The 27,700-nt window shown below is 43.8% G+C and overlaps 1 protein-coding gene across 2 annotated transcripts; it reads right to left on the reverse strand.

Moving 5' to 3' along the window:
• Positions 1-27,185, reverse strand: COLGALT1 (collagen beta(1-O)galactosyltransferase 1). 2 transcript variants are annotated; one of them, XM_081935793.1, is made up of 12 exons: positions 26,867-27,185; positions 23,968-24,078; positions 22,793-22,910; positions 19,697-19,831; positions 18,429-18,633; positions 16,691-16,810; positions 12,602-12,678; positions 10,944-11,050; positions 9,156-9,288; positions 7,118-7,245; positions 5,751-5,957; positions 1-3,698 (listed from the first exon to the last, which is right to left on the reverse strand). In XM_081935793.1, the coding sequence occupies exons 1-12, from the start codon at positions 27,085-27,087 to the stop codon at positions 3,431-3,433; spliced, it is 1,830 nt and encodes a 609-aa protein (XP_081791919.1). In that variant the 5' UTR covers positions 27,088-27,185; the 3' UTR covers positions 1-3,430. The 2 variants fall into 2 exon arrangements, with proteins under 2 accessions (XP_081791919.1, XP_081791920.1); XM_081935794.1 differs by lacking the exon at positions 26,867-27,185 and adding an exon at positions 24,173-24,191.
• Positions 27,186-27,700: the final 515 nt, after the last annotated feature.

The raw sequence follows: 27,700 nt of genomic DNA on the forward strand, positions 1-27,700 counted from the left end.
ATCAATCAATCAAGCTTTTATTTCTAAACCGTGCCCTTTCCTAAGCAGGACTCGGGGCGGTGTACAGTCATTATTAAAAGTATTTCTTTCTAACATGAATATCAACCTTCGTGAGGGCATTATTCTCCAGATGTCATTATAAAAGCTGGAGGTAATGATTGCATCCATTTCTATGCCTTTAAAGATAAAGATTTCCCTTGCACATATGTGCTAGTCGTTCCCGACTCTAAGGGGCAGTGCTCATCTCCGTTTCAAAGCCGAAGAGCCAGTGCTATCTGAAGAGGTCTCCGTGGTCATGTGGCTGGCATGACTAAACACCAAAGACACACGGAATGCTGTTACCTTCCCACCAAAGGTGGTTCCTATTTTTCTACTTGCATTTTTTACATGCTTTCGAACTGCTAGGTTGGCAGAAATTGGAACAAGTAACGGGAGCTCACTCCATTATGCAGCACTAGGGATTCGAACTGCCGACCTTTCTGATCAACAAGCTCAGTGTCTTAGCCACTGAGCCACAGCGTCCCTTTAGCATCTTACGCCTTTGGCATCTTTTAACAGCTTTAGCATCTTTACCACCTACGCCTTTAGCATCTTTAAAATATTTAAAACTGTCAATTGGCTTCAACTGCAACAGGAAATAAAAACTAAACACCCATTCCCATTGAAAAAGAAGAGCCACGGATGGAAGTCCCAATAGCTGCACAGAACACTCAAGAAAATGCAGAGGAGATATGGCCCAAAGCTGAATACTTTAAACCAGCGTTGGCCTTGCATTTAGAAAACTATCTCTTTGTATTTGCCCAGTCATGTCATCTCATTTTAAGTCAGCTGCATTTGTTGAATAGGCAGTTCACTGATTTATCGGAAATTCTATGGAAATGGTGAGAGCCAGTGTCTGCATGTTATTTCTTCTTCAAATTAGTGGTCTATGCAAGCTGATGCAGAAGGTCCTGCTGATGCAAGATCAAACAACACTTGGGTGCTTGTTCTCCTTCACACCAGTCTTCAGAGATACAAAACTTCTGGACTAGTTCTAGCTTTTGGTTTATCTGCACAAAGACAGGTTGAAATGTGAGGTCGAAGCACATTACCGCCATCCCAAGTTAGTCAAGGAATGATACACAACATCAGATGTTTTTGTATCCCATCCCTCTTACTTTCCCCCTAAATAGCTTCTCTGATGTTTTTCCAAACAGGGCAGGCAGATGCTGTGATCTTCCATATGTTATTGAACCATAATCCCCAGCAGTCCTTATGCTGTAATAAGATTTTGGATATTATAGTTTTCCACTTCCGCTGATGACGTAGGCCTTCCCTCTTCCCCCATTACAAAACACTGTTGAAAATTACTATAACTACTACCATCACTCGTAAGCTTTTTTTTTTTTTAATAAAGTCTGTGGCATCCAATTCTATTAATGTAACTACAAGTATCAAAACAAATGTAATCAAAGGCTGCTCCCAATATCTACATTAGACCCATGCATCATTCATTGCTGTACCAGCATATGTGCTAAAGGATACTTCTGTTTGAAAACAAAGGCAAGAAAAGACGGGCATTTCATTCAATTCTTCATATCACAAAGGGGATCAAGTGAGACATAATCAGAGGACTACAGGATTGAGTGAGAATTTCCCCTCAGGCATAAATAGCAAGAAGCAATGAGGCACTTAATGTGTGTGTGTATGTGTACGCGCAAGTATATTCATGTGTATCTTATGAGTAAGTAGGATGTTCAAAAATTTGGGGCCAGAGACTTGTTAAATCATGTACAGAATACAGAGGCAAGAAAAACTGGAGAGAAAAAGCTTTATGGGAACTGCAGGACTCACCTGCATGTGAATGCCGTGTCTGATGAGATTTCTCTCAGATGCCATTGAGCTGTAGTATCATCTGCATTGTGGGCCAACCTCGTGACAAAAAAGTAGCTATAGAAAAAGACACACCCTGCACCATCAAGACCTGGGGGAAGTTTGCTAAGTAAAGCAAGCACGCCTGCACATTCTGGGACGTCTGTACCATTACCAGAAGCTCAGGCCAATGTGGGAGCATCAAAATTGTACCTTGATTTATCCCACATGGTAAAGGAACAGCCAAGCTTCCATAGAGAGAGAGAGAGCTTTTCATCAATTTTGGATCCTGCGGGACATCCACATTCAGACTGGCAGGCAATCAGTACTAGCCAATCAATCAGACATCATGGTAGTAGACAAGGGCCAAAAAGCAGCGGTGGTGAGAGAGGCAGCAGTGTCAAGTGACAGCAACAGGAAGAAGGAGAAGCTGGAGAAGGAGCAGGGCCTGAAGAAGGAACTACAGAGGATATGGAAAGTAAGACCAAAGTGGTCCCAGTAGTGGTAGATGTACTCTGACTCCTAAGCTTGGAGAGGGGCTCCAACAAATCAGATCTCTCTGTCCAGAAGGCAGCAGTGCTAGAAACAGCTAAGACACTACGTAGAACTCCCAAACTCCCAGGTCTCTGGTGGAAGACTCAGGATTGAGGAAGGTACGTACCACCCATAGGGCTGAGAAGGGAAATTTTTAATAAACTTTACCAAATGTCAGACCCCATAGACCAGGGGTGTCAAACTCCCATCGTCACGACATCATCACATGATACATCGTGACTTTTTCCCCTTCTCTAAACCAGGTGTGGGCCTGGCCAGCACATGACGCATCCAGCCCGCAGGCCGGGAGTTTGACACCCCTGCCATAGACAATTTACAACATAAATTATATTAAAATTTTGAGTTGGTTACCATTCTATTCTAAACACCTATTTGATTCATGACCTTTGAATGTTCCTAAGTATAGTAACGTTTTCTCTGGAGGGGGGGGGGGGGGAAATGAATAAAACATACTGTGATTGGCTAATGAGGCCTGACTTTTGGTAGCCCGTACTTGAGATTTCAACACAACCAAGGAACCAGGAGAGGGGGAAAAAAATCAAGATTCTTCTGGAAAGAGATATAAAACTGTCACTGGAAGAACATTTATATAAAATTAACCAGAATATTTTTACTGCCTTAAACCAAGTGAAATGGTTTCGTCTGATATGGAGCGTCGTGACATCAAAACCTGCTAAGATGAGCTGCGTCTGTTCAACATCTCCCTCTCCCAACACAGAGAATCCATGTTAAAGGCCTATTATTAGAGAATAAAACTTCTCAAATGAGTACTGCCAGATTGCCTCTGCCCCACATTTGTACACAGAACAGGAGAGCAGGAGATGGTAGAACTAAGAAGACGCCACCATTTCCATATAGGGTTCCTCAGGTTGCAAGGGACTGAGGCTTCCCATAGGCACTACGAGGAGTTATGATGCACCCCACTGTTGACATCTGAGAGAATCAACCCATCAACCCTGAGACAAAAAGCTTCCCCTTGCGCTGTCTCTCTCCCGGTCCCCTTTCTTCAGGCATCCACACAGGGTCATAGCTCATCCCGGGCTGTCCTGTCAAGTGAGGACTGGAGCACGTCTGAATTCCTGGCTTCGTTCCTCAACTCCTGCTGCTCCTTCATTTTCTGGGACTTGGCCCGGTCCCAATCTGTTTTGACATTCTCATTGTTCCACACCACGGAGGTCTCTGTGTCGCTGACGTAACCATCATCCCCCGTGTAATGTGTTGGATAAACTAGCAGGGGCTCCACTGAGAAGGCCAGCAAATTCCGGTTGTCAAAATGCTCCATGTATTCAGTACTGTTGAGTAAGAAATGAAAGTCCGATCAGAAAAGTGCTTTCCGTGGATTTGGGATTGCTACAAAATACACAACTGAGTTAAGAAGCAAGTGTGGAGAACTACGAAATGAAGAAGATATTTGGGGTGGGGATTGGCTGGAGGGACAAAGGGGCTGACAAGAGTCACAGCTCAAATTCATTTCAAATTAACAACAAGGACAGTATTACCTCTCTCCATGTTTTTGTGTAGAATAATCACATATCAATCAGCTTTCTGTCTAACTATATGCAGTGGCGGATTAAGGCTCGCTGGTGCCCTAAGCACTGACAAATCTTGGTGCCCCCCCCTCCTTTGTGCATACTGTACAAATCTTCATTAGTTTTTTTTTCTCTTTCTCAACTTTGTGGAGTCCCCTTCGGCCAGGTATCCTAAGCACGTGCTAAGCACGCCCTAAAAAGTTGGCTTTCCAGCAAGCCGGCCTGGCCTGAACAAAATAAAATAAATGATTGATTTAATTGTTAATTTTAATCTAATTTTTAAAATGTTATTGTTAATATTAATTGGCTTTGTTTTTGCATACTCTATCTAATTTCCTTTTTAACTTTTGTAATACGTGCGTTTTTTAATGTTGTATGCTGCCCTGAGTCCTTTGGGAGAAGGGCAGCATATAAACCCAATAATAAAATAAATAAATAAATAAATAGTGTGGTTAATGGTTAATACACCACTGACTATATGTCAAATCTGTCAGGAAGATATTTCATAAATTGAAGAGAATGAACATTGATGTATACCTTGAGGGTTCAATTCATCCCTCCCCATCCACAGATTCAGAAGGATGGTGCTTACTCCTTTAGGAGTTTCTCACCAACATTTAAAGTACTCTACTTGGTACATGGAAAGTTTTGGTTCAGCTTTCCTCTGAACTTACTTAGTAATTAGGACACCTGTGCTCTAGAAAAATCATGATTTTTCCAAAAGACAAACGTCAGGAGGGAGAGCAAAACTTTATATTTAAGGTCCATCTGATAAAAAGCTGAAAGCCAGTAAGGTGAGCTATTTAAGATATCAGAGTAGAAACTGAGAGACCATGAGTTGTAGCCCTATCTTAGACCCAAAGCCAGCTGGGTAATGTTGGGCTAGTCGCTTTGTCTCAGCCCTGGGAAGAAGTCTATGGCAAACCACTTCTGAAATCTTGCAAAGAAAACTGCAGGGATTTGGAAGGTAGTAGCTAGGAGGCAAGTCACAAAATAAATGAATCGATAGTTACGATATTCCACTTGTGTCCATTCTCAAACAACACAGTAATCTAGCCCCCCCCCCCCCCCCCATCTAACCAATTCAGGAATGGACAGCCATATCTATTTAGGAGCTTTCTCTTGATGTTTCTCAGAGCAGGCAGTGATGATGTCAAAAGGGACTAAACCAACTCACCTGGTCTGTTTCTAAAGGGCCAAAATGGCTATCGACAATGGCTTTTATGCTGCCAAATCTCAATACAATCCTAGGGCCGTGACAGCGAACCTATGGCAAGCATGCCAGAGGTGGCATGCAGAGCCCTCTCTGTGGGCACGCGCCATTGCCAGCTGCTCTTCTGGTTTCTAGTGCATGCATGTGCGTTGTCTAGCTGGTCTTCGCGCACACCAGAGCACCGGAAACACGAAGTCCAGCTGATCTTTAGGTTTCCGGCACTCTGGCGTGCACAAAGACCAGCTGGCCAACATGCATGCATGCGCTAGAAACCCAAAGACCAGGTGACCAGCATGCACATGCGTACTAGTCAGCTGGTCTTTGGATTTCTGACACTCTGGCGCGCATGCGTGCACACACGCATTCTGGTTTGAGCACTCGGTGCCGAAAAGGTGTGCCATCACTATCCTAGGGGATTCCAGGAGCTGCACAAATAGGGCAAGGAATGCTAATTGCATGGCCCATCCTGTCCTACCAGATGAAAGTCATAGGAGGTATCTTTCAGTTCCATTATAAGAAGTACAAAACATATGCAAGCTTCCTTAAAGTTCCCTTTGGTTTTGGTTTTGGTTTTGGTTTTTTGACGAAAAGGCAAGCCTTACACAGGGTGTTTGTCAAACATGACTGGAAGAAACTCATCCACCGGCAACATTTTGGAGAGGGGCTCAGCATCCAGCAGTTTCTTGGCCCCTTGGAGGGAGATGACATAGCCCAGGGTCCAGTAGGAGTAGTCAGCTTCCACCAGATTGCGGACGTGGGGCACAGCTTTCTCTGGATGCTCTACCTGCATGCGCTTCCGTCCAATGTAGCTAGAGGGGGATAGAGAGCAAAGCTTCAGGAAGAGTAGGCATAATGTACATGAAGTGGTTGTCTTTAAAAGGATGAGTAGATGCTGCCAACAACTGAAAAGTTCCTTTTGAACATTGTCTTGATTGTTGATAACTACAACGGTGGATTTAGGATTTACTGATAACGCATCAGGGAAAAGAAGCAATCTGTTTAAAGCCGAAATTTATTGTACAGTAAATTATATGTTACCTCCTCCAGCTACACCTATATCTATTGCTATATTTATATTTATGTATATTTATTGTGTTTTTAATATGACTGTACACCGCCCCGAGTCCCTTCTGGGAGAGGGTGCGGTTTAGAAATCAAATAAAAGTTAAAAGTTAAAGTTAAAAAGCCAAAGGTGCTTTTTCAAGAGGCAACTGGACTTTCTGATAGAAAGTCCAATTGCCTCTTGAAAAAGCACCTTTGGGACAATCATGACCTGGATGACTGAGAATCTCCGTAGACATTTAGTCTGTTTAGAACTTAATTGCCAGCCTCTCCTTTCCCCTAGGGTAGTTATTAGGTTTGAAACCAATACGGTTTCATTCATACTTTTCATTAATATATCGGTGCACCTACTTACACTTTATTCTGTTAATTTTTCACAATAAAATTGTTTTTAAATAGTTTTCATTGCTCTTTGACTGTTGTAATGACAGTGTATTCATCATCTACGGTGCTACTCTGTAAGCAAAATGTCCAGAAAATTGGTTGTCAACAACCTTATTTGGGTACAATTCCAATGCATAATGTTTTGGGCTGCAGTCTACAAAGAGGCTCTGAAATTCAACTTATACAACCCCATAATAGGATTCTTCCTGTTCCCATGTGTGAGTGAAACTGCCCTCAATTAGTTTATGCTTTAATTCCAAATTTCAGCTGGAGCCTTCTTAGAAAAAGTGCATTGCTTTGTCCCTACTATGGTTGATTTTAACATTTAAGGTGCCTATTTTAATCACATCAAGTTCAGCCACCTGCATCCATAGTTCACCAGTTCACTCATTCATCCCCCAATGATATAACAGATGAGGTTGTATACTTGCACAAGCAAGGAGAAAAAGAAATAATGTTCTGTTGGGAGTCCTACTGCCAAGATTTCCTAGCCAGCAGCAACCTCAGCATGTTTTGCACTCACATTAAATCCCAGTCCAGGCCCTCTTCCTCCAAGTCAAACATGAGGTTCATCATACGCCGTTTGAAGAAGATCTCAAAGCGTAGGTCATCCTCAAACACCACCGATTTCTCCAGACCTCTCTCAACAATCTGTCAAACCAATGGAATGATGCTTAGCTCCTTTTCTGAGGATGCAACGAATTTAACAGAGACATTCTCATCTTGGCTTTCCCAACAAGTTAAAACCATTCAGCTACTCCCCGCCCCCTTATTTCCCAAGTTCAGTTCAATAAATGGGCTTGGCCCACCTCGTTCTGACACAAGGGGTCTTCTGAAGACCATGTTTGTCAACAAATTTCTGTTCAGGAGAAGTGCTTTTCCTGTCACGATCCTCCTTCACCCATTTGACCTTCTGAAAAGGCCTTAAAACCAGGCCCTGTCATTGGCTTGGGGGCCCTGATGAGGGCACTCAATGCTGAAAGTTATTGGTGTGGTGTGGTAATAGAGAAGGTGCCACCTTCGCACTATCTGTGCTCTTGGTTTTAAATACTTATTTAACCAATAAAGTAATTTTAATTCTTTTTTATATTTATGTTTTTATCGAATTGTTAAGCTGCCCAGTTTGGAAAGTGAAAAGGGTGTCATATACATTTAATAAATACATAAATAAATAAATCAGGGTTCCGTAATCCAGTATCCTCCGGGAAAGGCAAAATTACATTTCTCTTCATTCCTAGAGCTAATACCTAATGTTGCAAGCAGCATACCAACTAATTTTTTATTTTTTTATTTATTAATTTTTTATACCACCCATCTCCCCTACAAGGGGTTTCTAGGTAGCTTATTTATTTATAAATGGATAAGCTGAAAATTCATACACTGGTTGAGCTTTATAGTATGGAAATTGGGGAACATTCAGAATAGGGAAGATTAGGGTACCCTTGCTCACTACATTCATGCCAATGGTGGGATTCAATTTTTTTTAATACTAGTTCTGTGGGCGTGACTTGGTGGGCGTGGCATGACTCGGTGGGCATGGCGGGGAAGGTTACAGCAAAATCCCCATTCCCTCCCGATCAGCTGGGACTCGGCAGGCAGAGAATAGAGGGGAGCGGGGCCAGTCAGAGGTGGTATTTATCGGTTCTCCGAACTATTCAAAATTTCTGCTACTGGTTCTCCAGAACTGGTCAGAACCAGCTGAATACCACCTCTGATTCATGCATCTTGCAGTTAAAAACATCAGGGCTTCTATTCGTCACTGATGGGATAACTTGACCTGGCCAATAGATGGCAGCCCAAACCAAGAGATGCAATAAGATTCAGATCCAGTGAATTAGTTTCTCAGTTTCATGTATCCTTCTTGTTATTTTGGCAGGCAGCGAGAAATCCCAACCACAGTTTGGCTTTTCTGCCAAAAAGAGCCAACACCCCAGCAGTGAGAGTATACCATCTGCAAAGGTTCTTTTCAGTGCTTATACGCCTTAGCCTGAAGCAGCTGCTTCTTCCGTTAGCTTCCCTGCCTCTCTGCTCACTGAAATAGCTGACACAATGTATGTAAAAGACAACCTGAACATCCTAGATCAAAGATATTCAAATTGCTCAAATCAAATTCATCCATTTTAAGCTGGTATGTGACTATAATAAATATTTTATCCGATTAAATCCATTCACTGAAATCCTGATCCTCATTCCACAACACAAAGGGCTGAATTCTGGAAACTGTTTTTGCATCATTTATTCTGTATAGTTTATTTTCCTTTGCTAGGCAATGGAACGATGCCGGGCTCTGAATCCCCAAACTCTGGTGAAATCCTGCACAAGATTCTTATTCTAAGGTTTCTTTCTAAGTACTCAATAAGCATTGCTACATAGTGGCAGGCTTAATCAAGTCACAGACAGTTTTTTTAAATGAACAATGGAGAATTTGGGGAAATTGGATATAGAGCTATCATAGTTCTCACTGCTTGTCTTTATGTGTCTGTTTGCAGACACATACCAAATCCTTTAAAAAAAAAGATAATGGTTTCTGGCTTTTACTTTGCAACATAAACATCATTTACCTCTTTCCAAATTTTATAGTGGCTGAGGAAGCAACCCAATTCTCCCTTTGTGAGTGGACGTCCATGGTACGGGTCCTTGTAGCCTGGCAACATCTTGATGCCCATGGCATTCACTTGGCTGCTATTCATTGCCCTGAACCAAAGAGAATTAAAAAGAGAGAAAAGGCGAAATTGACAGGAGAGGCACTACTTGAGAACTGGATGCAAACCCAGCATAGTTTAAATTTCCACTTCTGCCGCAGACGCCTGCTGGCGAAACAAAAGTAATGATTTGCAGGAAAGCAATTTTATCTAGATCAGCCTGGGAATTTTTAGAAGGTGTCAAATCCACAAAACTCAACTTCAGATGGAGCAGAAGCTTCCCATCAGCATAGAATTCTTCACCCAAGAAGTTGAATCTCTAAAAATTCAAGATAACACAAAAACCTGTGTGCTATTACTCCATCTGAAGATCATTTGCCAACCACTATCTGCTCATGGGCTGGAGCAACAAGCTACTGATTCTTTCAATTCAGACAAAGAGAAGACTTTGGATCGTGACAAACTTGAACACTGGGCACTATCTAATAAAATAAAATTCAATGGTGAAAAGAGTAAGGTTCTACATTTAGGCAACAAAAACAAAATGCACAGGTACAGTATAGGTGGTACCTTGCTCAACAGTACTAACTGTGAAAGGGATCTTGGAGTTCTAGTGGACAACCATTTAATTATGAGCCAGCAGTGTGCAGCAGCTGCCAAAAAAGCCAACACAGTTCTAGGCTGCATCAACAGAGGAATAGAATCAAGATCACGTGAAGTGTTAATACCACTTTATAATGCCTTGGTAAGGCCACACTTGGAATACTACATTCAGTTTTGGTCACCACGATGTAGAAAAGATGTGGAGACTCTAGAAAGAGTGCAGAAAAGGTGATTAGGGGACTGGAGGCTAAAACATATGAAGAACGGTTGCAGGAGTTAATAGAAAGAAGGACTAGGGGAGACATGATAGCAGTGTTCCAATATCTCAGGGGTTGCCACAAAGAAGAGGGAGTCAAACTATTCTCCAAGGCACCTGAGGGTAGAACAAGAAGCAATGGGTGGAAACTAATCAAGGAGAGAAGCAACTTAGAACTGAGGAGAAATTTCCTAACAGTTAGAACAATTAATCAGTGGAACAGCTTGCCTCCAGAAGTTGTGAATGCCCCAACACTGGAAGTCTTTAAGAAGATGTTAGATAGCCATTTGTCTGAAACAGTATAGGGTTTCCTGCCTAGGCAGGGAGTTGGACTAGAAGACCTCCAAGGTCCCTTCCAACTCTACTATTGTATTATTGTATTGTATTAAGACGTTGCTGTTCATCAAATTAGATGTGCCCCAAACTTTTTGCTCTTTATGAACTGTGGCTCTACAAAAGGAAACTTTGGCCCAGAAGCCATCACTGAGTTAGTGCTTCTAGCAACCCCAGAAAAGCATCTTCCATGGGGAAAACTTCTACAGATGCTCACCTACACCACAGAAAGGAAGGGGATGGTCTTCCTATCTGCTGATTGAGATCAAAGCAAGGGAATCAGCATAGGGTTTTTCAATATAAGCAAGCTGGAAATCTCTCCCCTGGATTTGAAGTAGTTGTTCTAATTGGTGCACGCTTAAGGGTTGCCTACTCCCATTGAGTGATCTAAAAAGCTTCAATCACTGTGTGATTGAACTTAGGCTCCCTATTCTATTCTATTCTATTCTGGGGACAAAGTCGTCAAAAGCAGCTTTGTGTTCCCCAGCAAGGCTTCATGGGACGACGGCACTCACTTCCCATCCACGGCTTCAACAATCTTGCAATCAATCTCCTGCTCGTAAAGGGCCTTCAACATCCGTTCCCGTCGATCTTTCCGACGTTTGAGGTTAATCATGAAGACCTGGGGGAAAGCAAAATGACAACATGCTAAACAGAACTGCAGAAAAAAGGACACCCCGGGCAAAACTAACCGTTCAGTAATAATTAGGTAGAGGAATTCCACAGGAATAGGCTTCCTACATATTTCAGCAGCTCTGGCTGGTGCTGGTAAGGGATGCTATGAGGCCCTAATCACTGAAGTGTCACAGCTTTCCCCTTCCCAATCCAGAAATCTTCCCAATGCAGCAATTTATTTGCAGGTGTCGCTTTTATGCAGAGATCCTCCCCATTCTAGTTCAATGATTATTATTATTATGTGTTTAGTACAGGTAGCCAGAGTTTAGCAACCACAATTAGAATCAGCAACATTCATTAAATGAAGCAATCGCTGAGTGAAACCATAGCTGTGCTTATGATCTTACTTCAGCTTTCCTTTGCTTTAATGATCTTGGTTTGTAAGGGCAAGGATATATCCTATTTTTCATCATAACTGTGAGTGGTCACTAACAAGGCAATCATTAAACAAGGACTAACTGACAGCATCCTAAGGATGGCAGACCTATATTAGAGGCATTTTACACAAATATTCCCCAACCTGAGATCTCATTATATCAATTCCAAAATATCTAAAGTACTCCTTGGCCAATTCCACCAAAGAGAGAGGAATCAAATCCCAACTCCGATCTGTACGATAAGTACTTTTGTTTCCACGTGGAGACCACTTCTAAACTTCTTGCTTGATGTGGAAAAGAATGAAACTTTGGTTTTGGGTTTTACTGAGTAGACCGAAAGATTGTTACAGAAATGGCTTGTTCGTATTATTATTAAAAAGCAAAAAGTTGTGATTTGATGTTAATGCCTTATTTTACTGTAACAGAGAAAGCCGGGAGTCAACGGTTTTTTTTCCCCTTTTTCTTTTTCTTATCTTTCCTCACTTCTCTTCCCCCTTTCCCCCTCTCCCCCCCCCCTCTGCTTTTCTATTTACGGTACCTTTGTATTTTTTTTATTTTACAATATTTTATAATTCAATGAAAATGTTAAACGCAAATCCCCACTTCGATCTGGCAACACAGCTCAAAAACATAACATTTTTTGAGACATAATTTTAATATTTGGTCATGGTTTAGGGAGCTAGGTTAGGCAAATTAAGTTCCACTGATTTGTCTGTCCTAATTATTTCTTTATAATTTCTATAAATGTATCAGAATTCTTCTTTTCTTTTCTTTTTCTGGAAAAGTTTTTTATTTTTGTTCTCTATATACAATTATAGGTATACATTCACATAGTTATTATTCTTTTTTACATTCGTCATTCTTATACATTTATCATTCCATTACAGGGTTATAATATACCATTTGGGTTGCTTTGTTTACCATCCCTCGCCTGTTTTGACACCTCCTTCTTTTTCCTTTCTTTTCTCCCTCCCTCCCTTTTCTACTTTCTTACTTCCTCTCTCCTTTCCTTTCCTTCTTCTCTCCCCTCTCCCCTACTCCTCTTTTCCTCTTCCCCTTCCTGGTCTCTCTCCTTCTCTCCTTTTCCCTTCCAAAATGTATCAGAATTCTTTATTTCTTACCTCATCAAATCCCATCTTATCTGGGATTTTGGGAAGCAGAGACAAATAGCGAGAAAGTTCCACGGGAGGATTCTTAACTGTAGAGAAAGTCAATAAAGTGAGATGCAAGGTCTCTTCCAAGGAGACATTTTATTTTTAAGGAGAAGCAGCTACTTCCAGATTCTTGGTCCAATTTTAGGCATAAAGTAAGTAGACCAATTAAATCCTTCTCTATGAATAGCAATGAAGCCAAACAGCCCATGAGGCAAATTCAGATGAGATTTTTTAAAAATGAATTTCCTACTCAAAAAATGAATTTTTAACTTCTTGAAGCTTGAAACACTACTAGGGTCTGGTTTATGCCAGGATTGTAAACAGAACTTCGATGCATACAATAAATTAAATTATGTACAAATAAGCAGTGAAATTTTATAGAATGTAAAATACAAATAACATAAAATTATGTTGATACATTAAAAAAAATCCTGCAATTGAATAATGTTTTTAGTAGGACTAATCAAAATGACACAAAAGAGAGTATGTACAAGTGTGTTTTAAACCAAATGTATTCCTATTTTAATTCAACCTTATGTCAGTACTTCATTTTCTCTCACATTCTGTCCAAATTTCTCACTCAAAATGTGGCCGTAATTTCCAGTGTAATTCATAACCGAATAGAAATTTGAACGTAGGCCTCTTCGATTTAGGAAGGCTTTTAATGTGGACTAGAAACTTTGATGGACACAAGGCCTACTTTTTCATTTGAAGATATATATTACCAAAAAGGCTACCCATCCATAAAGGGGGAAAACCTCAAACTGGATGGAGAATTTGTCCTTAAAGGTCCTTATTCAATACTTTTTCACAAAATACTCTCCTCAGACTGGAGGTTCTCCCTTTTCAAATCATGCTCCTTTAGCACAGACTTCCATAATGTACATCATAAAATTTTCTCTTCCTTATCTTCCTTGATTCAAACTGGTAGCACCCATTATGTTTTTTCATATCTCCCTGTTCAGTGCTTTCCTATCATGTGAAATTACTGTATTTTTCGGACTATAAGAATGCACCGGAGTATAAGACGCACCATGATTTTGAAGAGATAAATTAAAAAAAAGTTTTTGCACTCTGTAGGCCTCCCAAACTCTGCACACCTCGTTTTTTGCACACACAAAAAAGAGCATGTAGAGGCTTTGGGAGGCTTGTAGAGTGCTCCTGGGGGCTGGGGGCCAAAAATGACTCCTTTTTTGCTGTCTTTTTTTGCCCTCCCCAGCCCTCAGGATCACTTTGCAAGCCTTCCAAGCCCTCTGCATGTCTATTTTTGCAAAGGGGGCAGGGTTTCAGTAGGCCAAAAATACTGTATTCGGTGTAATAAGATGCACCCAGATTTTCACCCTCTTTTTTGAGGGGAAAAGGTGCATCTTATTGTTTTATTCACACCTGCATGAATAAAAATCTATCCAATAATAAAATCGAATATCATCCCTTTGTGGAGATGTATAGACAAAACAATCAAGATACATTAAAAAAATGATTTTTTTTCAAAGAAAAGGAATACATGCCATTCATTCACTGCATGCTGAATAGTTTCACCTAAAATTAATACAGGTAATCCCCCACTTACATCTGGTCACCTAGTGAACATTAGAACTTACAACAGATCTCCCCAGGATTATTTATGACCTGCATTCAAAATCCCAATGGCCACCCTTCCCGGGATCATATGATCACATTTTGGACACCTGGTAACTAGCCTGCATTGATGGCCATTTGCCGTGTCCACACTGTTTGCCAGAAACTGGCATTTACTTTGGTTTCTGGCAAACACATCTATTACGGACAATGGATTTGCTAAATGACCACAGCGTTCACTTTATACCCATTAGATTTGTTTCACCACCACAAACATTGGTGCAGTCACGCGGTGACCCATTTAATGACGAGAATGACTTCCTCTGTAATTTAGATTCAATTATGGTTGTGAATTGGAAACTACCTATATGGCAGTTTATTTCTAAGCACAATAATAAAAGAACTTTTGGGTGGCACGTGGAGGTGGCACGTGGAGCCATTTGTCAGGGCACGCGAGGTGCTGCCCTGTCAGCTGGCCAGCGCGCATGCGCGCGCTGGCCAGCTGAGTTCACCCTTTTTTAAAGCCATTTTTCACCCTCCCCAGGCTCCAGAGGTTTTATAGGAGCCTGAGGAGGGCGAAAACAGCCCCTCCGGAGGGGTCAGGGAAGCCTCCAGACAGTCCCTGAAGCCTTTGGAACGCTCAAAACGATCCTCCCAGCAAACCGGAAGTGACTTCCAGTTTACTTGGAGGGTCGTTTTGAGCGCTCCGAAGGCTTCAGGGACCGTCCGGAGGCTTCCCTGAAGCCTTCGGAATGCTTAAAATGACCCTCCGAGCAAACCGGAAATGACTTCCGTTTTTCTCGGAGGATCGTTTTGAGCGCTCCGAAGGCGTTAGGGAAGCCTCCGGACTGTCCCTGAAGCCTTCGGAGCGCTTAAAACGACGCTCCGAGCAAACCGGAAGTGACTTCCGGTTTGCTCAGAGGGTCATTTTGAGCGCTCCGAAGGCGTCAGGGACTGTCCGGAGGCTTTGCTGACGCTCCGGAGGGCGTCCGGGGGGGCGGGGGAGGCTGTTTTCGCCCTCCCCAGGCTCCTATAAAGCATCTGGAGCCTGGGGAGGATGAAAAAAGCATGTAAAAATGGGAGGGGTAGCGCCTGTAGTGCACGCATGCGCACTGGGGGTCGCGCATTGCATTATGGGTGCGGCACGCCCACACACAACCCCCCTGCGCTCCCCCCACTTATGGCACACGAGCCAAAAAAGGTTCGCCATCGCTGCCCTATGTATTTACACGCAAAGACAATGGAACATTAAAAGCAACCTCCACTGGATTGTACGGTGAAGTCTATTAAACTACAGAAATGCTCGAAATAAACAAAGAGGGGAATGTCCATTTATTAGTTTTATTTTCCAAAAGGAACAAGTCTTTGGGGGGAGGGGGGAATTCCAACATCCCAGAGCTTGATGTTTTGCTCCCTGATGGTCTTCCAGGTTTCATGTGCAGAAAGGCTTGGATATCTGAAAGCTTCCGAGTAGCCTCACTAAGTATAGAAAACATCCTTTGAAAAGACTCCCTATCTACTGAGCTTCTCACTCAACAGGGTGACCTGTTGTGTTTAGACTTCATGAATTCATTATAAATAGACAAAGGCGGGGGAGGGGGGAGGGGCCTATTTGGCATACTGAAGCATCCTTTCAATTCACAAAACAAACAAGTTATCAATGAAAGGTGATTGTCCTTTGAGCTAGCTCCTCTTCCACATTGACTGTATTTTCTCAAGTAGTGGCAAATTCCCCTTTAAGGGCAGTTGAATTTTATAAAAGGATCGTTGTGGAGCCAAGGACATACAAAGAATGATTGTGAGACATCCCCAGGAGGAAAATTCAACCAACTCCTTCAGACAGCCAAGATGGTGGGTTGTCTCAGAGGCCTCCCTGGCAACAGAGGACATTCCTAGGATAGACCCAGACTGTCCAATGGCTTCCATGCTCTCTGGTCAGTAGATCTGCCAACTGGAGTTGGTGGAGGAATGGAATTGGCCCGCTACAGAAAAAGCTTGCCAAGCCCTTATCTAACCCATTGCATCCTTCCACTGATAAGCAAGAGTAGAATTATACCAAACAGGAAAAATGAAAATCTTATCAGCCATATAAGCATGAATAAACAACTCCGCTTTAATAATAACAAGCCTAAACTGCAGCAACGCCAAGTTCTTATTCCTTGATTTTAGTCCAGTGGCCACGTGGCATTTTCTAGAACAGAGGTGAGGAACTATGACCCCTTTAAGACTTGTGAACCATGCTGGCTCAAGAATCCTGGGAGTTGAAGTCCACAGGTCATAAAAGGGCCATTGTTCCCTACCCCTAGTTCTAGAAGAACCCAGTGATGATATCACTGTAGGGCTGGCTATTTTGCTCTTCTCTAGATGAAGCTTTATAACTACCTTTGTATTGGGGAAAGGTGATGCTTCATCAAGGATCTGACTTCCTTAACTGCAATTTTCCCCTTCAGCTAAACCACTATTGTACAGCACACTCACCCATGACCTCCAGCTGTACGTGCATGAAGCTCTCAATTTCGTCACGCAGGGTGCCATGAGATCGTAGAGGCACCGGGAGAAAGCCATATTCTTCTTTGTTGCACACGTACATCTGAACTTCTAAACAAATTGGAAAGGGCGGAAGAGTGAATGCACAAAAGCAGACGACACAAAGCAATACAAAATCCCTATACCCTTTCCCTTGGCAGGACTGTTCAACATCATGCTTCATCTCTATTTAATAAACTCGGGCAAATGATTGAAAGTTATTCCCACCACACATTAAAAAAAAACCCTTCACTCGGATTTAGGTGGGTAGCCAATTAAACCCAAATACAGAAGCTACCATATTTCTCCAAAAATAAGACCAAGTCTTATATTAATTTTTGCTCCAAAAGATGCATTAGGGCCGTGATGGCAAACCTAAGGCATGTGTGCCACAGCTGGCACGCAGAGCCATTTGTTAGGGCACACAAGGTGTTCCCTGAAGCCTCCGGAGGGCAAAAAACAGATCTACAGGCAACCCAGGAGTTCAGGAACAGACTTCCAGGTTGCCCATAGGACCGTTTTTCACCCTCTGGAGGCTTCAGGAAAGCCTCCCGAAGCCTCCGGGGGGGCAGGAGAGGCCATTTTTGCCCTTCCCAGTCTCCTAGAAAGCATCTGGAGCCTGGGGAGGGTGAAAAACGGGTCCATTGTGAGTCAAAAGCAGGGGAAGGGCAGGGGTCGGCGTGCATGCACGGGGGGTGTCACGCACGCATGCGCGCGGGAGGTGTGGCATGAATAAAATTGTGGGTGTGGGCATGACCACGCATGACCCCCCCCTTGCGCTCCCCTCACTTTTGGCACGTGATGGCAAAAAGGTTAGCCATCACTCCAGTTAGGTCTTATTTTCAAGGAAATACGGTAGTTGAATAGAGAACCAGAATTGTTAAGGCTGGACATGAGACGCAGAAGGTCATCATGCAAAAGTATGATGGGAGGGGGGGAATCAGCTTGAAAACCTGTTTGTTTCGGGACTTTTAGCATGGCATACAAAGAACCCCACTGACACTGAGGTGTGAAGATTATAGTACCAAAGATTTTTTTAACAAAATGCATTTGCAGATTCCCAATCAGCTTGGACTGATAGATATTTTTTAGAGGATGTCCTAAGCTGAATTGAGTCAGGCAGCAGATATCCATGCTGCTCTTCGCTAACCATTCTTTGCCCTTGCTGTTGCCACTCAAGTCTCACAGCTCTCTCTCTCACATGCACACCTTCATCCAGCTAAAGCCAAAAGGGTAACTGAGAAAACATAAAAGTTGTTTTGGCAACTGCATTTCCTTTATCTTAGAAGGAGATCTGCAAGGTTTTAGATTCCAAAGCAAGACAAATCAAAGCCATCACTTGTCAGAATCCTGCTGTTTACAAGTGGGAGAGAATAGCCCAAAACTGCTAAATCACCTCTCCTATGACAGCCTCCCATAAGCTGAAGGAGGATGAGAGTTGTGACACTCCAAGAGAAATGGGGAAGACTAACCAGTTGCAAATGGACAGGATTGAGGCTGAGAAGCCAACTTAGCTTGGGATAGACTGACAATCATACCGCAAAAGCTCTGTGAGGCAGCCCTCCCATTCAAAGAGATGGTTTGTCCTAACAAACAATGTCTCTGGCTCAGCTCCTGAAAAAGGGGAGGTGCTTGTTCAGTAGATTGACCAACAGGGCTGATGATGCCCTCTTGACCGCATTTTGCTCACCTGCCTGCCTGCAGGCAAAGGCAAAGACAATGATATCATCAAAAGCCCAGGTGTAATCTGGATGGGGAGGGTAGAAAACAAGGTTTTGCGAGGCCTCTTTCTGTAGATTGATGAGGAAGGTAGAGTGCACCATGGGTACAGCAAAGCAACCACGGCGATCCCGCTTCCGGATGGGGATGTAAGCAGGGGTGCGCTTATAATAGCCCTAAGAGAAGAAGAAGGAAAATTCCAGGTGAGCTTTGCTGCAAAGAGAAAACAACTTAATAACTCTTGTAACAGCAGCAACTGGAAAAGAAATGCAAAGTCTCATCATAAATGTAATTAAATAATATTTTAACACTAAAGAATACGTTGTCTAGCACGTCTGTCAGCAGAAGGAGAATCAACAGGCCAAATGAAGCTATTGGATGACAATGCTCAAAGACCATCTGGTTAGCCATCATTTCTAAGGATCTCACAACCCAGGGCTACGTCAGGAAAAGGAGAATCTGCTGCAATTCCTAATTTTATTCTGCAGTGGCCTGCTGACCTTATGAGGTCTACCTGAGCAAGAATGGTGGGGTTTATTTGGTATCAATTATCGGCAAATTACTTTGCAATGAGGCAGCGCAATCAACCCTGCAAGGTCTCCTAGCATGGGAAATTACCCTTGTCTAGTGGTTTTAGAAGCTTGCAGTTAACATGGGGAGTTCAGAACAGGTTAGGGTTCTTAGGGCCTATTGCCAATTCTGCTTCTCTGTTAGATGGGCTATTAGTCTCTTGAGTAGCAATAGAGTTCTTAGGACTTACAGGAACTGATGGAGTTGGGCATTCATGGATGGCTGATCTATCAAGGAGAATTAATCTTGAAAATTCATTGTTATCTCCAGAATGGAGATGGCATGCATTCATACACCATATGCGGAGGAACCACAACAAGAGAATGCTACGACTCCAGGTCTGGCTTGGAATAGCTCAGAGGCATTTGGCTAGCCACTAGGAGGAACAAAATACTGGATTAAAAGGGCCCAGTAAAGCTACTCTTGTGTTTCCATCCAAGGGTCATCCTGAGGAATCCCTGGTAGTCATGAAAGCCACAGGTGAGTCCAAATAGGTAACGGGAGCCAACTTTATTCAGTGAGCATTGGCTTGACCTTGTATTTTGTTGGAGAAAAGGAGAACACAATCAGATTAGGTCTACATTGCCATCATTGGCTGTCACCTCAGCTGCGCCCCCCCCCCCAAAAAAAAAGACTTAGAATTCAGCCATAGCTTCTGAATCTGCATACCTGAACGGTCATCCCGCACCAGAAGTTTGAATAGGCTGCTCGCGAGTCCAGCATTGGGGCCACGATAGTCTTGTTCTCAGCTATCAAAAGGCCCAGGGTGTCCGGGTTTGTTAGTAGATTGTCTGCATCCATAAACTGCACAATGGAGCATTAAAAAAGAAAGCAAAGTGAATTCGACATCAGCGATTTCTCCTGATGGTTACCAGTTTCTGTAATAACTGGTCAGCATGCAATCTTAACTGACCCAGTACAGATCAAGTGAGTGATTGCGATATTGGGCTAAGAGCAGGGAGACCCAAATGAAGTCCATCCTTAGTCACCGTGGGTTAAACATACGCCGAACTGGTCTTGAACCATAATAAAGATACTATTGCTATTATTACTACTACTACTACTATTACATGCCTGTGGACCAATCACTTTTCTCAGACCATGCACAGCTTTTCATTAGGCTGTAACTGGTATGGAAACGAAGGCACAGAAGGATCTCTCTCTTCAAATGCGGAGTAACAGAAATGCACGATTGTGTTGCAGTTCAGCTGTAGGGGATACCCTGCGCAGCCCCTCCATAAATCTCCGACAATGGAAAATCATTCAAGGATGACGCAATGTAACCAAAGCTCTGGTTCTACTTCCAGAAGCTCAGTCGCAATGTGCACAATGGGAGTTCTATCAAAATAAACCTGCCAGTTCTACACAACAACAAAAAACCTCAAAGAAACCTGCCAGCAGATCCAGATACAATTACTGTAGGTACTACTACTTTTCATGCATTGGCAGAGAAAACATAATCTGTATTTAACCTCAGTGAGAAAGATCCATTTATACAAGTTATTCCACTGCCAAACATTTCTGGGCTGGAGACCAAGTCTTCATTTCAAAACGGAAGTATCAGTCATGACCAGCCAAGAAGCCGACCCCATCAAGACCAGCTGTTCTACTGGCTCCCCCTCTATACTCTGAAGTTTCAGGGCAGCTGCTCTTGTTGGGAGAGACAACACAGAAAAGGAATGGGAGGTAGGAGGGGGAGAATACACAATGGACAGGCTAAGGAACCTCAATTGCATTCACAGGCCACGAAGTGTCAAACCCAGCCAGCTTTAGAAGGCAATATCCAAACTAAAGGAAAAACAATCAGCCATCAGCCCTGAGTGATATTAAATTCCATGTATTGTGAAAATTAATACAGCATAGTGCATGCGCTTGTCATGCTCTACATCTGATAGCTTCCTTTTGGATGATTTTAACAGTATTTCAGAAAACATCAAATGGGCAAAAGTAATGAAGTTGTAAAAAGCACCATGAACGAAGAGGGACTAACGAACATGACAAAGAGATGACAAGAGTTTTTAAATTTTATTCCCATCTTCCACCCTCAGGCATTTTCTATCTCCTTCACTCTCTTTTTTTTCCTGCATGGCAAAAAAAAAAAAGAACATCCTGGTGAAACTCACCTGGATGAATTTGGCTTCCCAGCCAGTTAAAGAAAACAGGTAAAATACAATACAAAATAGAAGACTGATTTCAAAAATATCCACTGTGTTCCAATCAAATATATTTATTCCTCTCCAGAGCCAAGATCTAGAATTGGTTAGGAAAACTAGTCTCCTTCAATTATTTTGGATAATAATTCTTATAGTCCCCTACTCCTGGCCATACTATTTGCAGCTAATAGGAGCTAACTGCAAAATAACTGCAGGCTGCTAGTTCCTTCCCCCAACTTAAGCAGAAATTCATGCTGCAATAGACTGAGTACTCAGCTCCTAACAAATCTCTTTCTAAGGTGCCATGTCTTCTGTTCTTTAACTAGGGCCACAAAGGGTGCTCCTATTTAAACTGAAAGCAAAGAAGTGTGTGAACGCATATGGGCAACACACGCATACAGTTGTACTGCTGAGGACTGGAAACTGGCAAGCATCATCATGGGAAGCAGACCCAGGAAGAAGGACTGGACAAAGCCTTTGCCTCTGAGAAAGCCCACGTGCAAAAAGCAACAAAATGCACTCTTGCACCAGAAATATTTTTGGACCGTACACAAAATGAAACAGCTACACAACACCCGCACCCCCACACACATACATCTGACTCAAGGGCTGGGTTTACACGCTGAGTCCAAGTTTAGATTCTTTGTGGCTCAGTGAGTTGTTCAAGCCCAATCTTATTGACTTGATGCATGACCCTAGTACAGGGATGGCGAATCTTTTTTGGCTCGCGTGCCATAAGTGGGGGGAGCGCAGGGGGGTAGTGTGCGGGCGTGCCGCACCCATAATGCAATGCACGACCCCCCAGTGTGGGTGCGCGCACTACAGATGCTCCCCCCCATTTTTTTGCATGCTTTTTTTGCCCTCCCCAGGCTCCAGAGGCTTTATAGGAGCCTAGGGAGAGCGAAAACAGCCTCCCCAGCCCCCCCGGAAGCCCTCTGGAGGCTTGAGGGACCTTCAGGACGCTTCCCTGAAGCCTCCGGAGCAATCAAAACGAACCTCCAAGCGAACCGGAAGTCCACTCCCGAACTTCCGGTTTGCCTGTAGAGGCGGTTTTTTGCGCTCTGGAGGCTTCAGGGAAGCTCATGAAGCCGCTGGGGGGCCTCCCAGGGGGCGGGGGAGGCTCTTTTCTCCCTCCCCAGGCTCCTATAAAGGCTCTGGAGCCTGGGGAGGCAAAAAATGGCTTTAAAAAAGGGTGAACTCAGCTGGCCAGCGCGGACATGCGCGCTGGCCAGCTGACAGGGCAGCGCCTCGAGTGCCCTGACAAATGGCTCCGCGTACCACCTGTGGCACACGTGCCATAGGTTTGCCATCACTGCCCTAGTACTTGCTTGCAGCTTAATATTTGACAGGCAGTGGGCAGAATCTAAGCAGATAATGTAACAAAGTGAACTGGTAAAGTTGACGCATTATTTTAAAAGTGGACAGGTCCCAGTGCCAGATATAGATAGCCTGGAGTTTCTGAGCCCCTCGCCAATCACCTATCAAAAACAGGATTATACAAACCTCAGAACTACAATACAGCCTGCGTTAATAAAAGCCCAGACAGACAATAATCCAATCCGAGCAATGCACTCAGTCCTGCCACTAAGCTTCCTTTCTGAACTTTCCTTACCAGGATGTAGTCAGCCCAAATGCCTCGGGCAGACTGCAAAGCTGCTTGTCGGAGCTTCATGACATAGTCATAGCGTGAATTGGTCCAGTCCTTGGGGCCTTCTTCATCAGGGTACAACCTGCAAGGAACAATGAAGTTTGGGGCTTTGAAAAGAATAATTATCTACCCCAGGACATACGTAGAAGGTAGGATTCATAACCAGTAATCCGCTCTGGTGTGTTTCTAAGCAGAGTTTCACCCAATGACTCGTATGTTAAGCTGGAGTTATTTCTCATTCAGTGTTGTTCCTAGTTTTTATGTGAAAGTCACAGAAATTAACCTCTGTTCAGAATTATTCCTATTCACAAAGTACACAGAAGAAGCCAGAAGGAAAAAAATACCCAAACCAATATTTGAAAAGGAGTTACTGGGCTTCAAAATGTCTCAACTGCAATATCCCGAATTTTGATTTCGGTCTTAAACAATTTGCAGTACCAAATGAACAATAGCTTATTCCAGTCTTCTGGGACATGTACATTCCCAGTTTGCTGAATTCTTCTCTAACGCTATGCAATTACTGATTCATTTGGGTTTTTTTCTCCTTCCTTTTCCAAACTTCTATTTTTCCTTTGTTTCTCCTTGGTCATTTATTTACAGTAATCCTTGGAGTAAACCTTTTCTATCTTATGCATTTTAATGGTCGTGTTTTGAATGATAGTCCAGGTATATGTGCAAAAATAAATGACCAAGATACATACAAAGTCACTTAATGTATTTCTTTCTGTGGTGAAAATGCAATTACTTGGCATTCAAATTTATTTATGTGCAAGGAGCCTTTCCCAAATAATCCCATGGGATTTGGCCACTCTCTTCAATTCACTCATTGCTACTCACAGCATATAGTTTTTGGATGGGATGGGCTACTAGTAATCTCTGGTTTATCATCTTTATTACTTGTCCACAGGTCCCTCAGTGTAAAAAGGTGCTAATCCCAATCTGACTAGTTTACGCAATGTTGCCATTTCTCTTTTTGCAGGTTATCCATTCCAACGAGGCTATCAAAACTCTAACCCATTGGCAGTCATTTCAGTTTCCCCTTCAGAGCTAGTTCCATTTTGAACTCCAGCTTCCGTTTTCTTTCTGCCTTCCCTGCATGCTAAGAGGCCAATACCTGTGCCATCCACCCCCAAGCTCACCTGGGATGATCCATCGGCCGCCACTCCACTGAGTGATACATGCTCTGAACGTTCACGAGCCATTCCCGAAGCACTGCAGTTGTGTTATCCACGTTGTGATCCGTTGCCACCCTAAGGAAAGAGGTTTTGAAAGGTGAAATGCCATCCTGACCTGAGCAGTTTTGCAACTTATATCAACTGCCAAGGAGAAGAAGCCTTTATTTACTTTTTGTTCCCCCTCCATGAGGGTGAGATTTAATATCTGATTTGTTTTATGCGACTCTGAGCATTGGATGTAGTTTGGAGGGCATGCCGAACTTCGGCTTTGAAAAAGAGAATGTGCTTTGGCACACGGGCGGTCAGGCATGTAGCATCCGTTGGCAACACTTCTCTGAGATCATGTAGCATCTGCAAAGGTCAGCCTGTCCCAGGAAAAGATAGTCCTCGACCTACGACCACAAATCAGCCCTTTAGGCTAAGCGAAACATTTGTGAAGTGAGTTTTGCCCCATTTTACGACTTTTCTTGCTACAGTTAAGTGAATCACCGCAATTAAGTTAGTAACACAGTTGTTAAGTGAATCTGGCTTCCCCATTGAATTTGCTTGTCAGAAGGTCGCAAAAGGTGATCACAAGACACCCCACCCCACCCCGGACACTGCAACCGTCATAAATATGAACAAGGCATCCCAATTTTGATCATATGACCAAAGGGATGCTTCATCGGTCGTAAGTCTGAAAAATGGTCATGTCACTTTTTTCAGTGATGATGTTAACTTTGAGCACTCCCTAAATCAGGGGTGTCCAAACTTGGGAACTTTAAGACTTGTGGACTTCAACTCCCAGAATTCCCCAGCCAGGCTGGCTAGGGAATTCTGGGAGTTGAAGTCCACAAGTCTTAAAGTTCCCAAGTTTGGACACCCCTGCCCTAAATGAACTGTTATCAGTCCTGTACCAACTGTATAGGGAAAACAGACAGGCATGGTCTGACTAGAAAGACAAGAGATACAATAAGGGAAGGAATTAGGTTCATGCTACTCTTTAAAGCCACTCCTGGAGACTAGATGTGTCTCTCTAGGGCAGCGGTTCTCAAATAGTGGGGCACGCCCCCCTGGGGGGGCGCGAGGCTCCATAAAGGGGGGCGCGAAGGCTCCCTTTCCATCTGGGTGCAACGGGGGCGGCGAAGGCGGCAACGGCGGTGGCAAAGGCAAAGGCAAAGGCAAAGGCGGCAACAGTGGCGGCGAAGGCGAAGGCGGCGAAGGCGAAGGCAGCGGACTGGAGTTTCCCGCCAAGGTTGCCTGTCCGACCAGCCCCCGCTGGCTCCTGGCTGAGGGAGGAGCTGCCGCTCCGCCTTCTCCGAACGTGATCCACGCCCTGCAACTGGCCGCGAGGGGAAGCGGAAGCAAAAGCTTTGGCTATCAAGTCTTTTGGAAGTTCCTTGTATCTGGTGGGTGTTATTGCTAAGTTTATTTATTGAAGCCTTCTAGTGGGATACCGTGTCTGTGAGACTGTCTCCCTGTTGAGTTTCCTTTCAAATTTAAGTGCAATATTTTTTACTATTGCTATTATTTGTCTCCTGACTCTTGGAGTGTGTGGCAGAATGAATGTAAGTCAGTCACTCTTGTTGTGGTGTGTACCTTATAGAGACTGAAAAACATCTGTATGTTTCTGTGCTGTGTCATAAAAGGAGGTGTGGAGACATATCCATGTGACTCTTTGGTTCCAGAAAGATGCAATCTCCTCCAATGGATCTTTTGACCAAGTGCCTGGTTTACTACTCAGGCCTATCTCTGCAGTTTAAAATATTTTTCTCCTTTTGTTTTTTTACTTAAAGTTAATAAAGGGTTAAAGTTTTTTTTTAATAAAGTTAATAAAGCTATTCTTTGTTGTAAATTGATCCACATTTCTTTCTTTTTTTATTCTCTTATATGTTAATAAGGATACAGTGTTATGCAGAGTGTTTATAGGTGTTTATAGACAAATGATACTATTTACAGTTGCGCGGGGGGGGGGGGGGGCGCGAAATGTTTTCTTCTTCCTAGGGGGGGCATGACAGAAAATAATTGAGAAGCACTGCTCTAGGGGAACTGCCTTTCTTGCAGGCTTATTTTTAAGCCTTTCAAATCAGCCGTCCCAACCGCTCAACAAACACTGAAGAAAATGAATTTTTATTTATCTTTACTGACACATCTTAAACACGAGGGGGTCCTTTATTGCTCTCTGAGCTTGCTTGTTTTCTGACAGACATTTCATCACCCGAACTAAGTAACATCTTCAGCACTAGCTCATCAACCCCGAGCTACAAATATTATCCTTTATTAGTACCAGACAAGGAATAATAGATGGAAACTTTCTAGGAGAATTTCAACCTAGAAATAAAGGGGACATTTTCTGACAGTGAGAACAACCAACCAATGGACAGCTTTGCCTTCAGAAATTGTGGGAGCTTCATCACTGGAAGCTTTCAAGAAGAGACTGGACTGTCATGTGTCAGAAAGGGTGTAGGGTCTCCTGCTTGGGTGGGGGGGTTGGACTAGATGACCTACACTGTAGGTCCTACAAGGTCCCTTCCAACTCTTGTTATTCTGTTATACCTTGAACATGCTTTCTTGAGAGAGGCCAGCTTCAGAGAGGCAAGTCTAGAGGATCTACTGGTGTTAAAGTAGCATTGGGGTCTTGCCAGCCAGCAAATCTTTCCGGCCCCAAGTGGATCGCCGCGATCCAAGGGAAGAGAGAGAGAGAGAGAGCTGGAAAGGCTACACGTGAAAGCTAACGTCATCTGCAACCTCGGGAGAATTCCAGGCTCGGGTGGAAGCCGCCACCCCACATCCCCTCCTTCCTCCCCCCACACCAAAGCGCAGCCTTCTGGCGCCGAGGCATTGGGCGAGCGGCGGGCGCAGGGTCCGCCCGCCAGCCACTCACCAGAGCGCGATGCGGTCCTTGGGATAGCGGAGCCTCTCCAGGCAGCCCAGCGTCGCCGGCAGCGAGTGAGCCGCGTTGCGAGCAAGCAGGGCCACCAAGACGCGCGGAGGCCGCATCGGGGATTCGGGCACCCAGCGCTCCTCCGGGAAGTAAGCGCCCGACCGGCGGGCGCTCCATGTCGCCAGCGCCAGGAGGCAGAAGCAGAGCCACCGGGGCTTCATAGCCGTCGCCGCCGCCGCCGCTCCCTCGCCTGCCCTCCGACAGGAAACACGGCCTTAAAGGGGCAGAGGAGAAACTCCTCCCAATCCTGCCCTCCGACAGAAACGTGGAAGGAAAGGCTTTGCCGAGGGCGGTGGGCAGTCCCTCTGAGGAGGAGTTTTGTTCACCCCGGAGTGATTCTCCATCTTTCTCGTCTCTTATTTCTGGCTTCTTTCCTCAAAGTCAAGGGTGCAAACTTTTTTTTGAAGCTTTTCTGGCTGCAAAAGCCACGCTGGCCGGAAGGGAGGGAAGGAAGGAAGGAAGTTGTCCAAAATGGTATAGGGTCTCTTCTTGAGCAGGGGGTTGGACTAGAAGACCTCCAAAGTACCTTCCAACTCTGTTGTTCTGTAATGCTTTAGAAGGCCAGATCCTGAAGATGAAACACAGATACTTTGGCCACCTAATGAGAAGGAAGGACTCACTGGAGAAGAGCCAAATGATGGGAACGATTGAGGGCAAAAGAAGAAGGGGACAACAGAGAACGAGGTGGCTGGATAGAGTCACCAAAGCAGTTAGTGTGAGCTTAAATGGACTCCAAAGGATGGTAGAGGACAGGAAGACCTGGAGGAATGTGGT

The sequence above is a fragment of the Natrix helvetica genome (assembly GCF_964273705.1).
Source record: "Natrix helvetica genome assembly, chromosome: 1".
NCBI classification, from domain to species: domain Eukaryota; kingdom Metazoa; phylum Chordata; class Lepidosauria; order Squamata; family Natricidae; genus Natrix; species Natrix helvetica.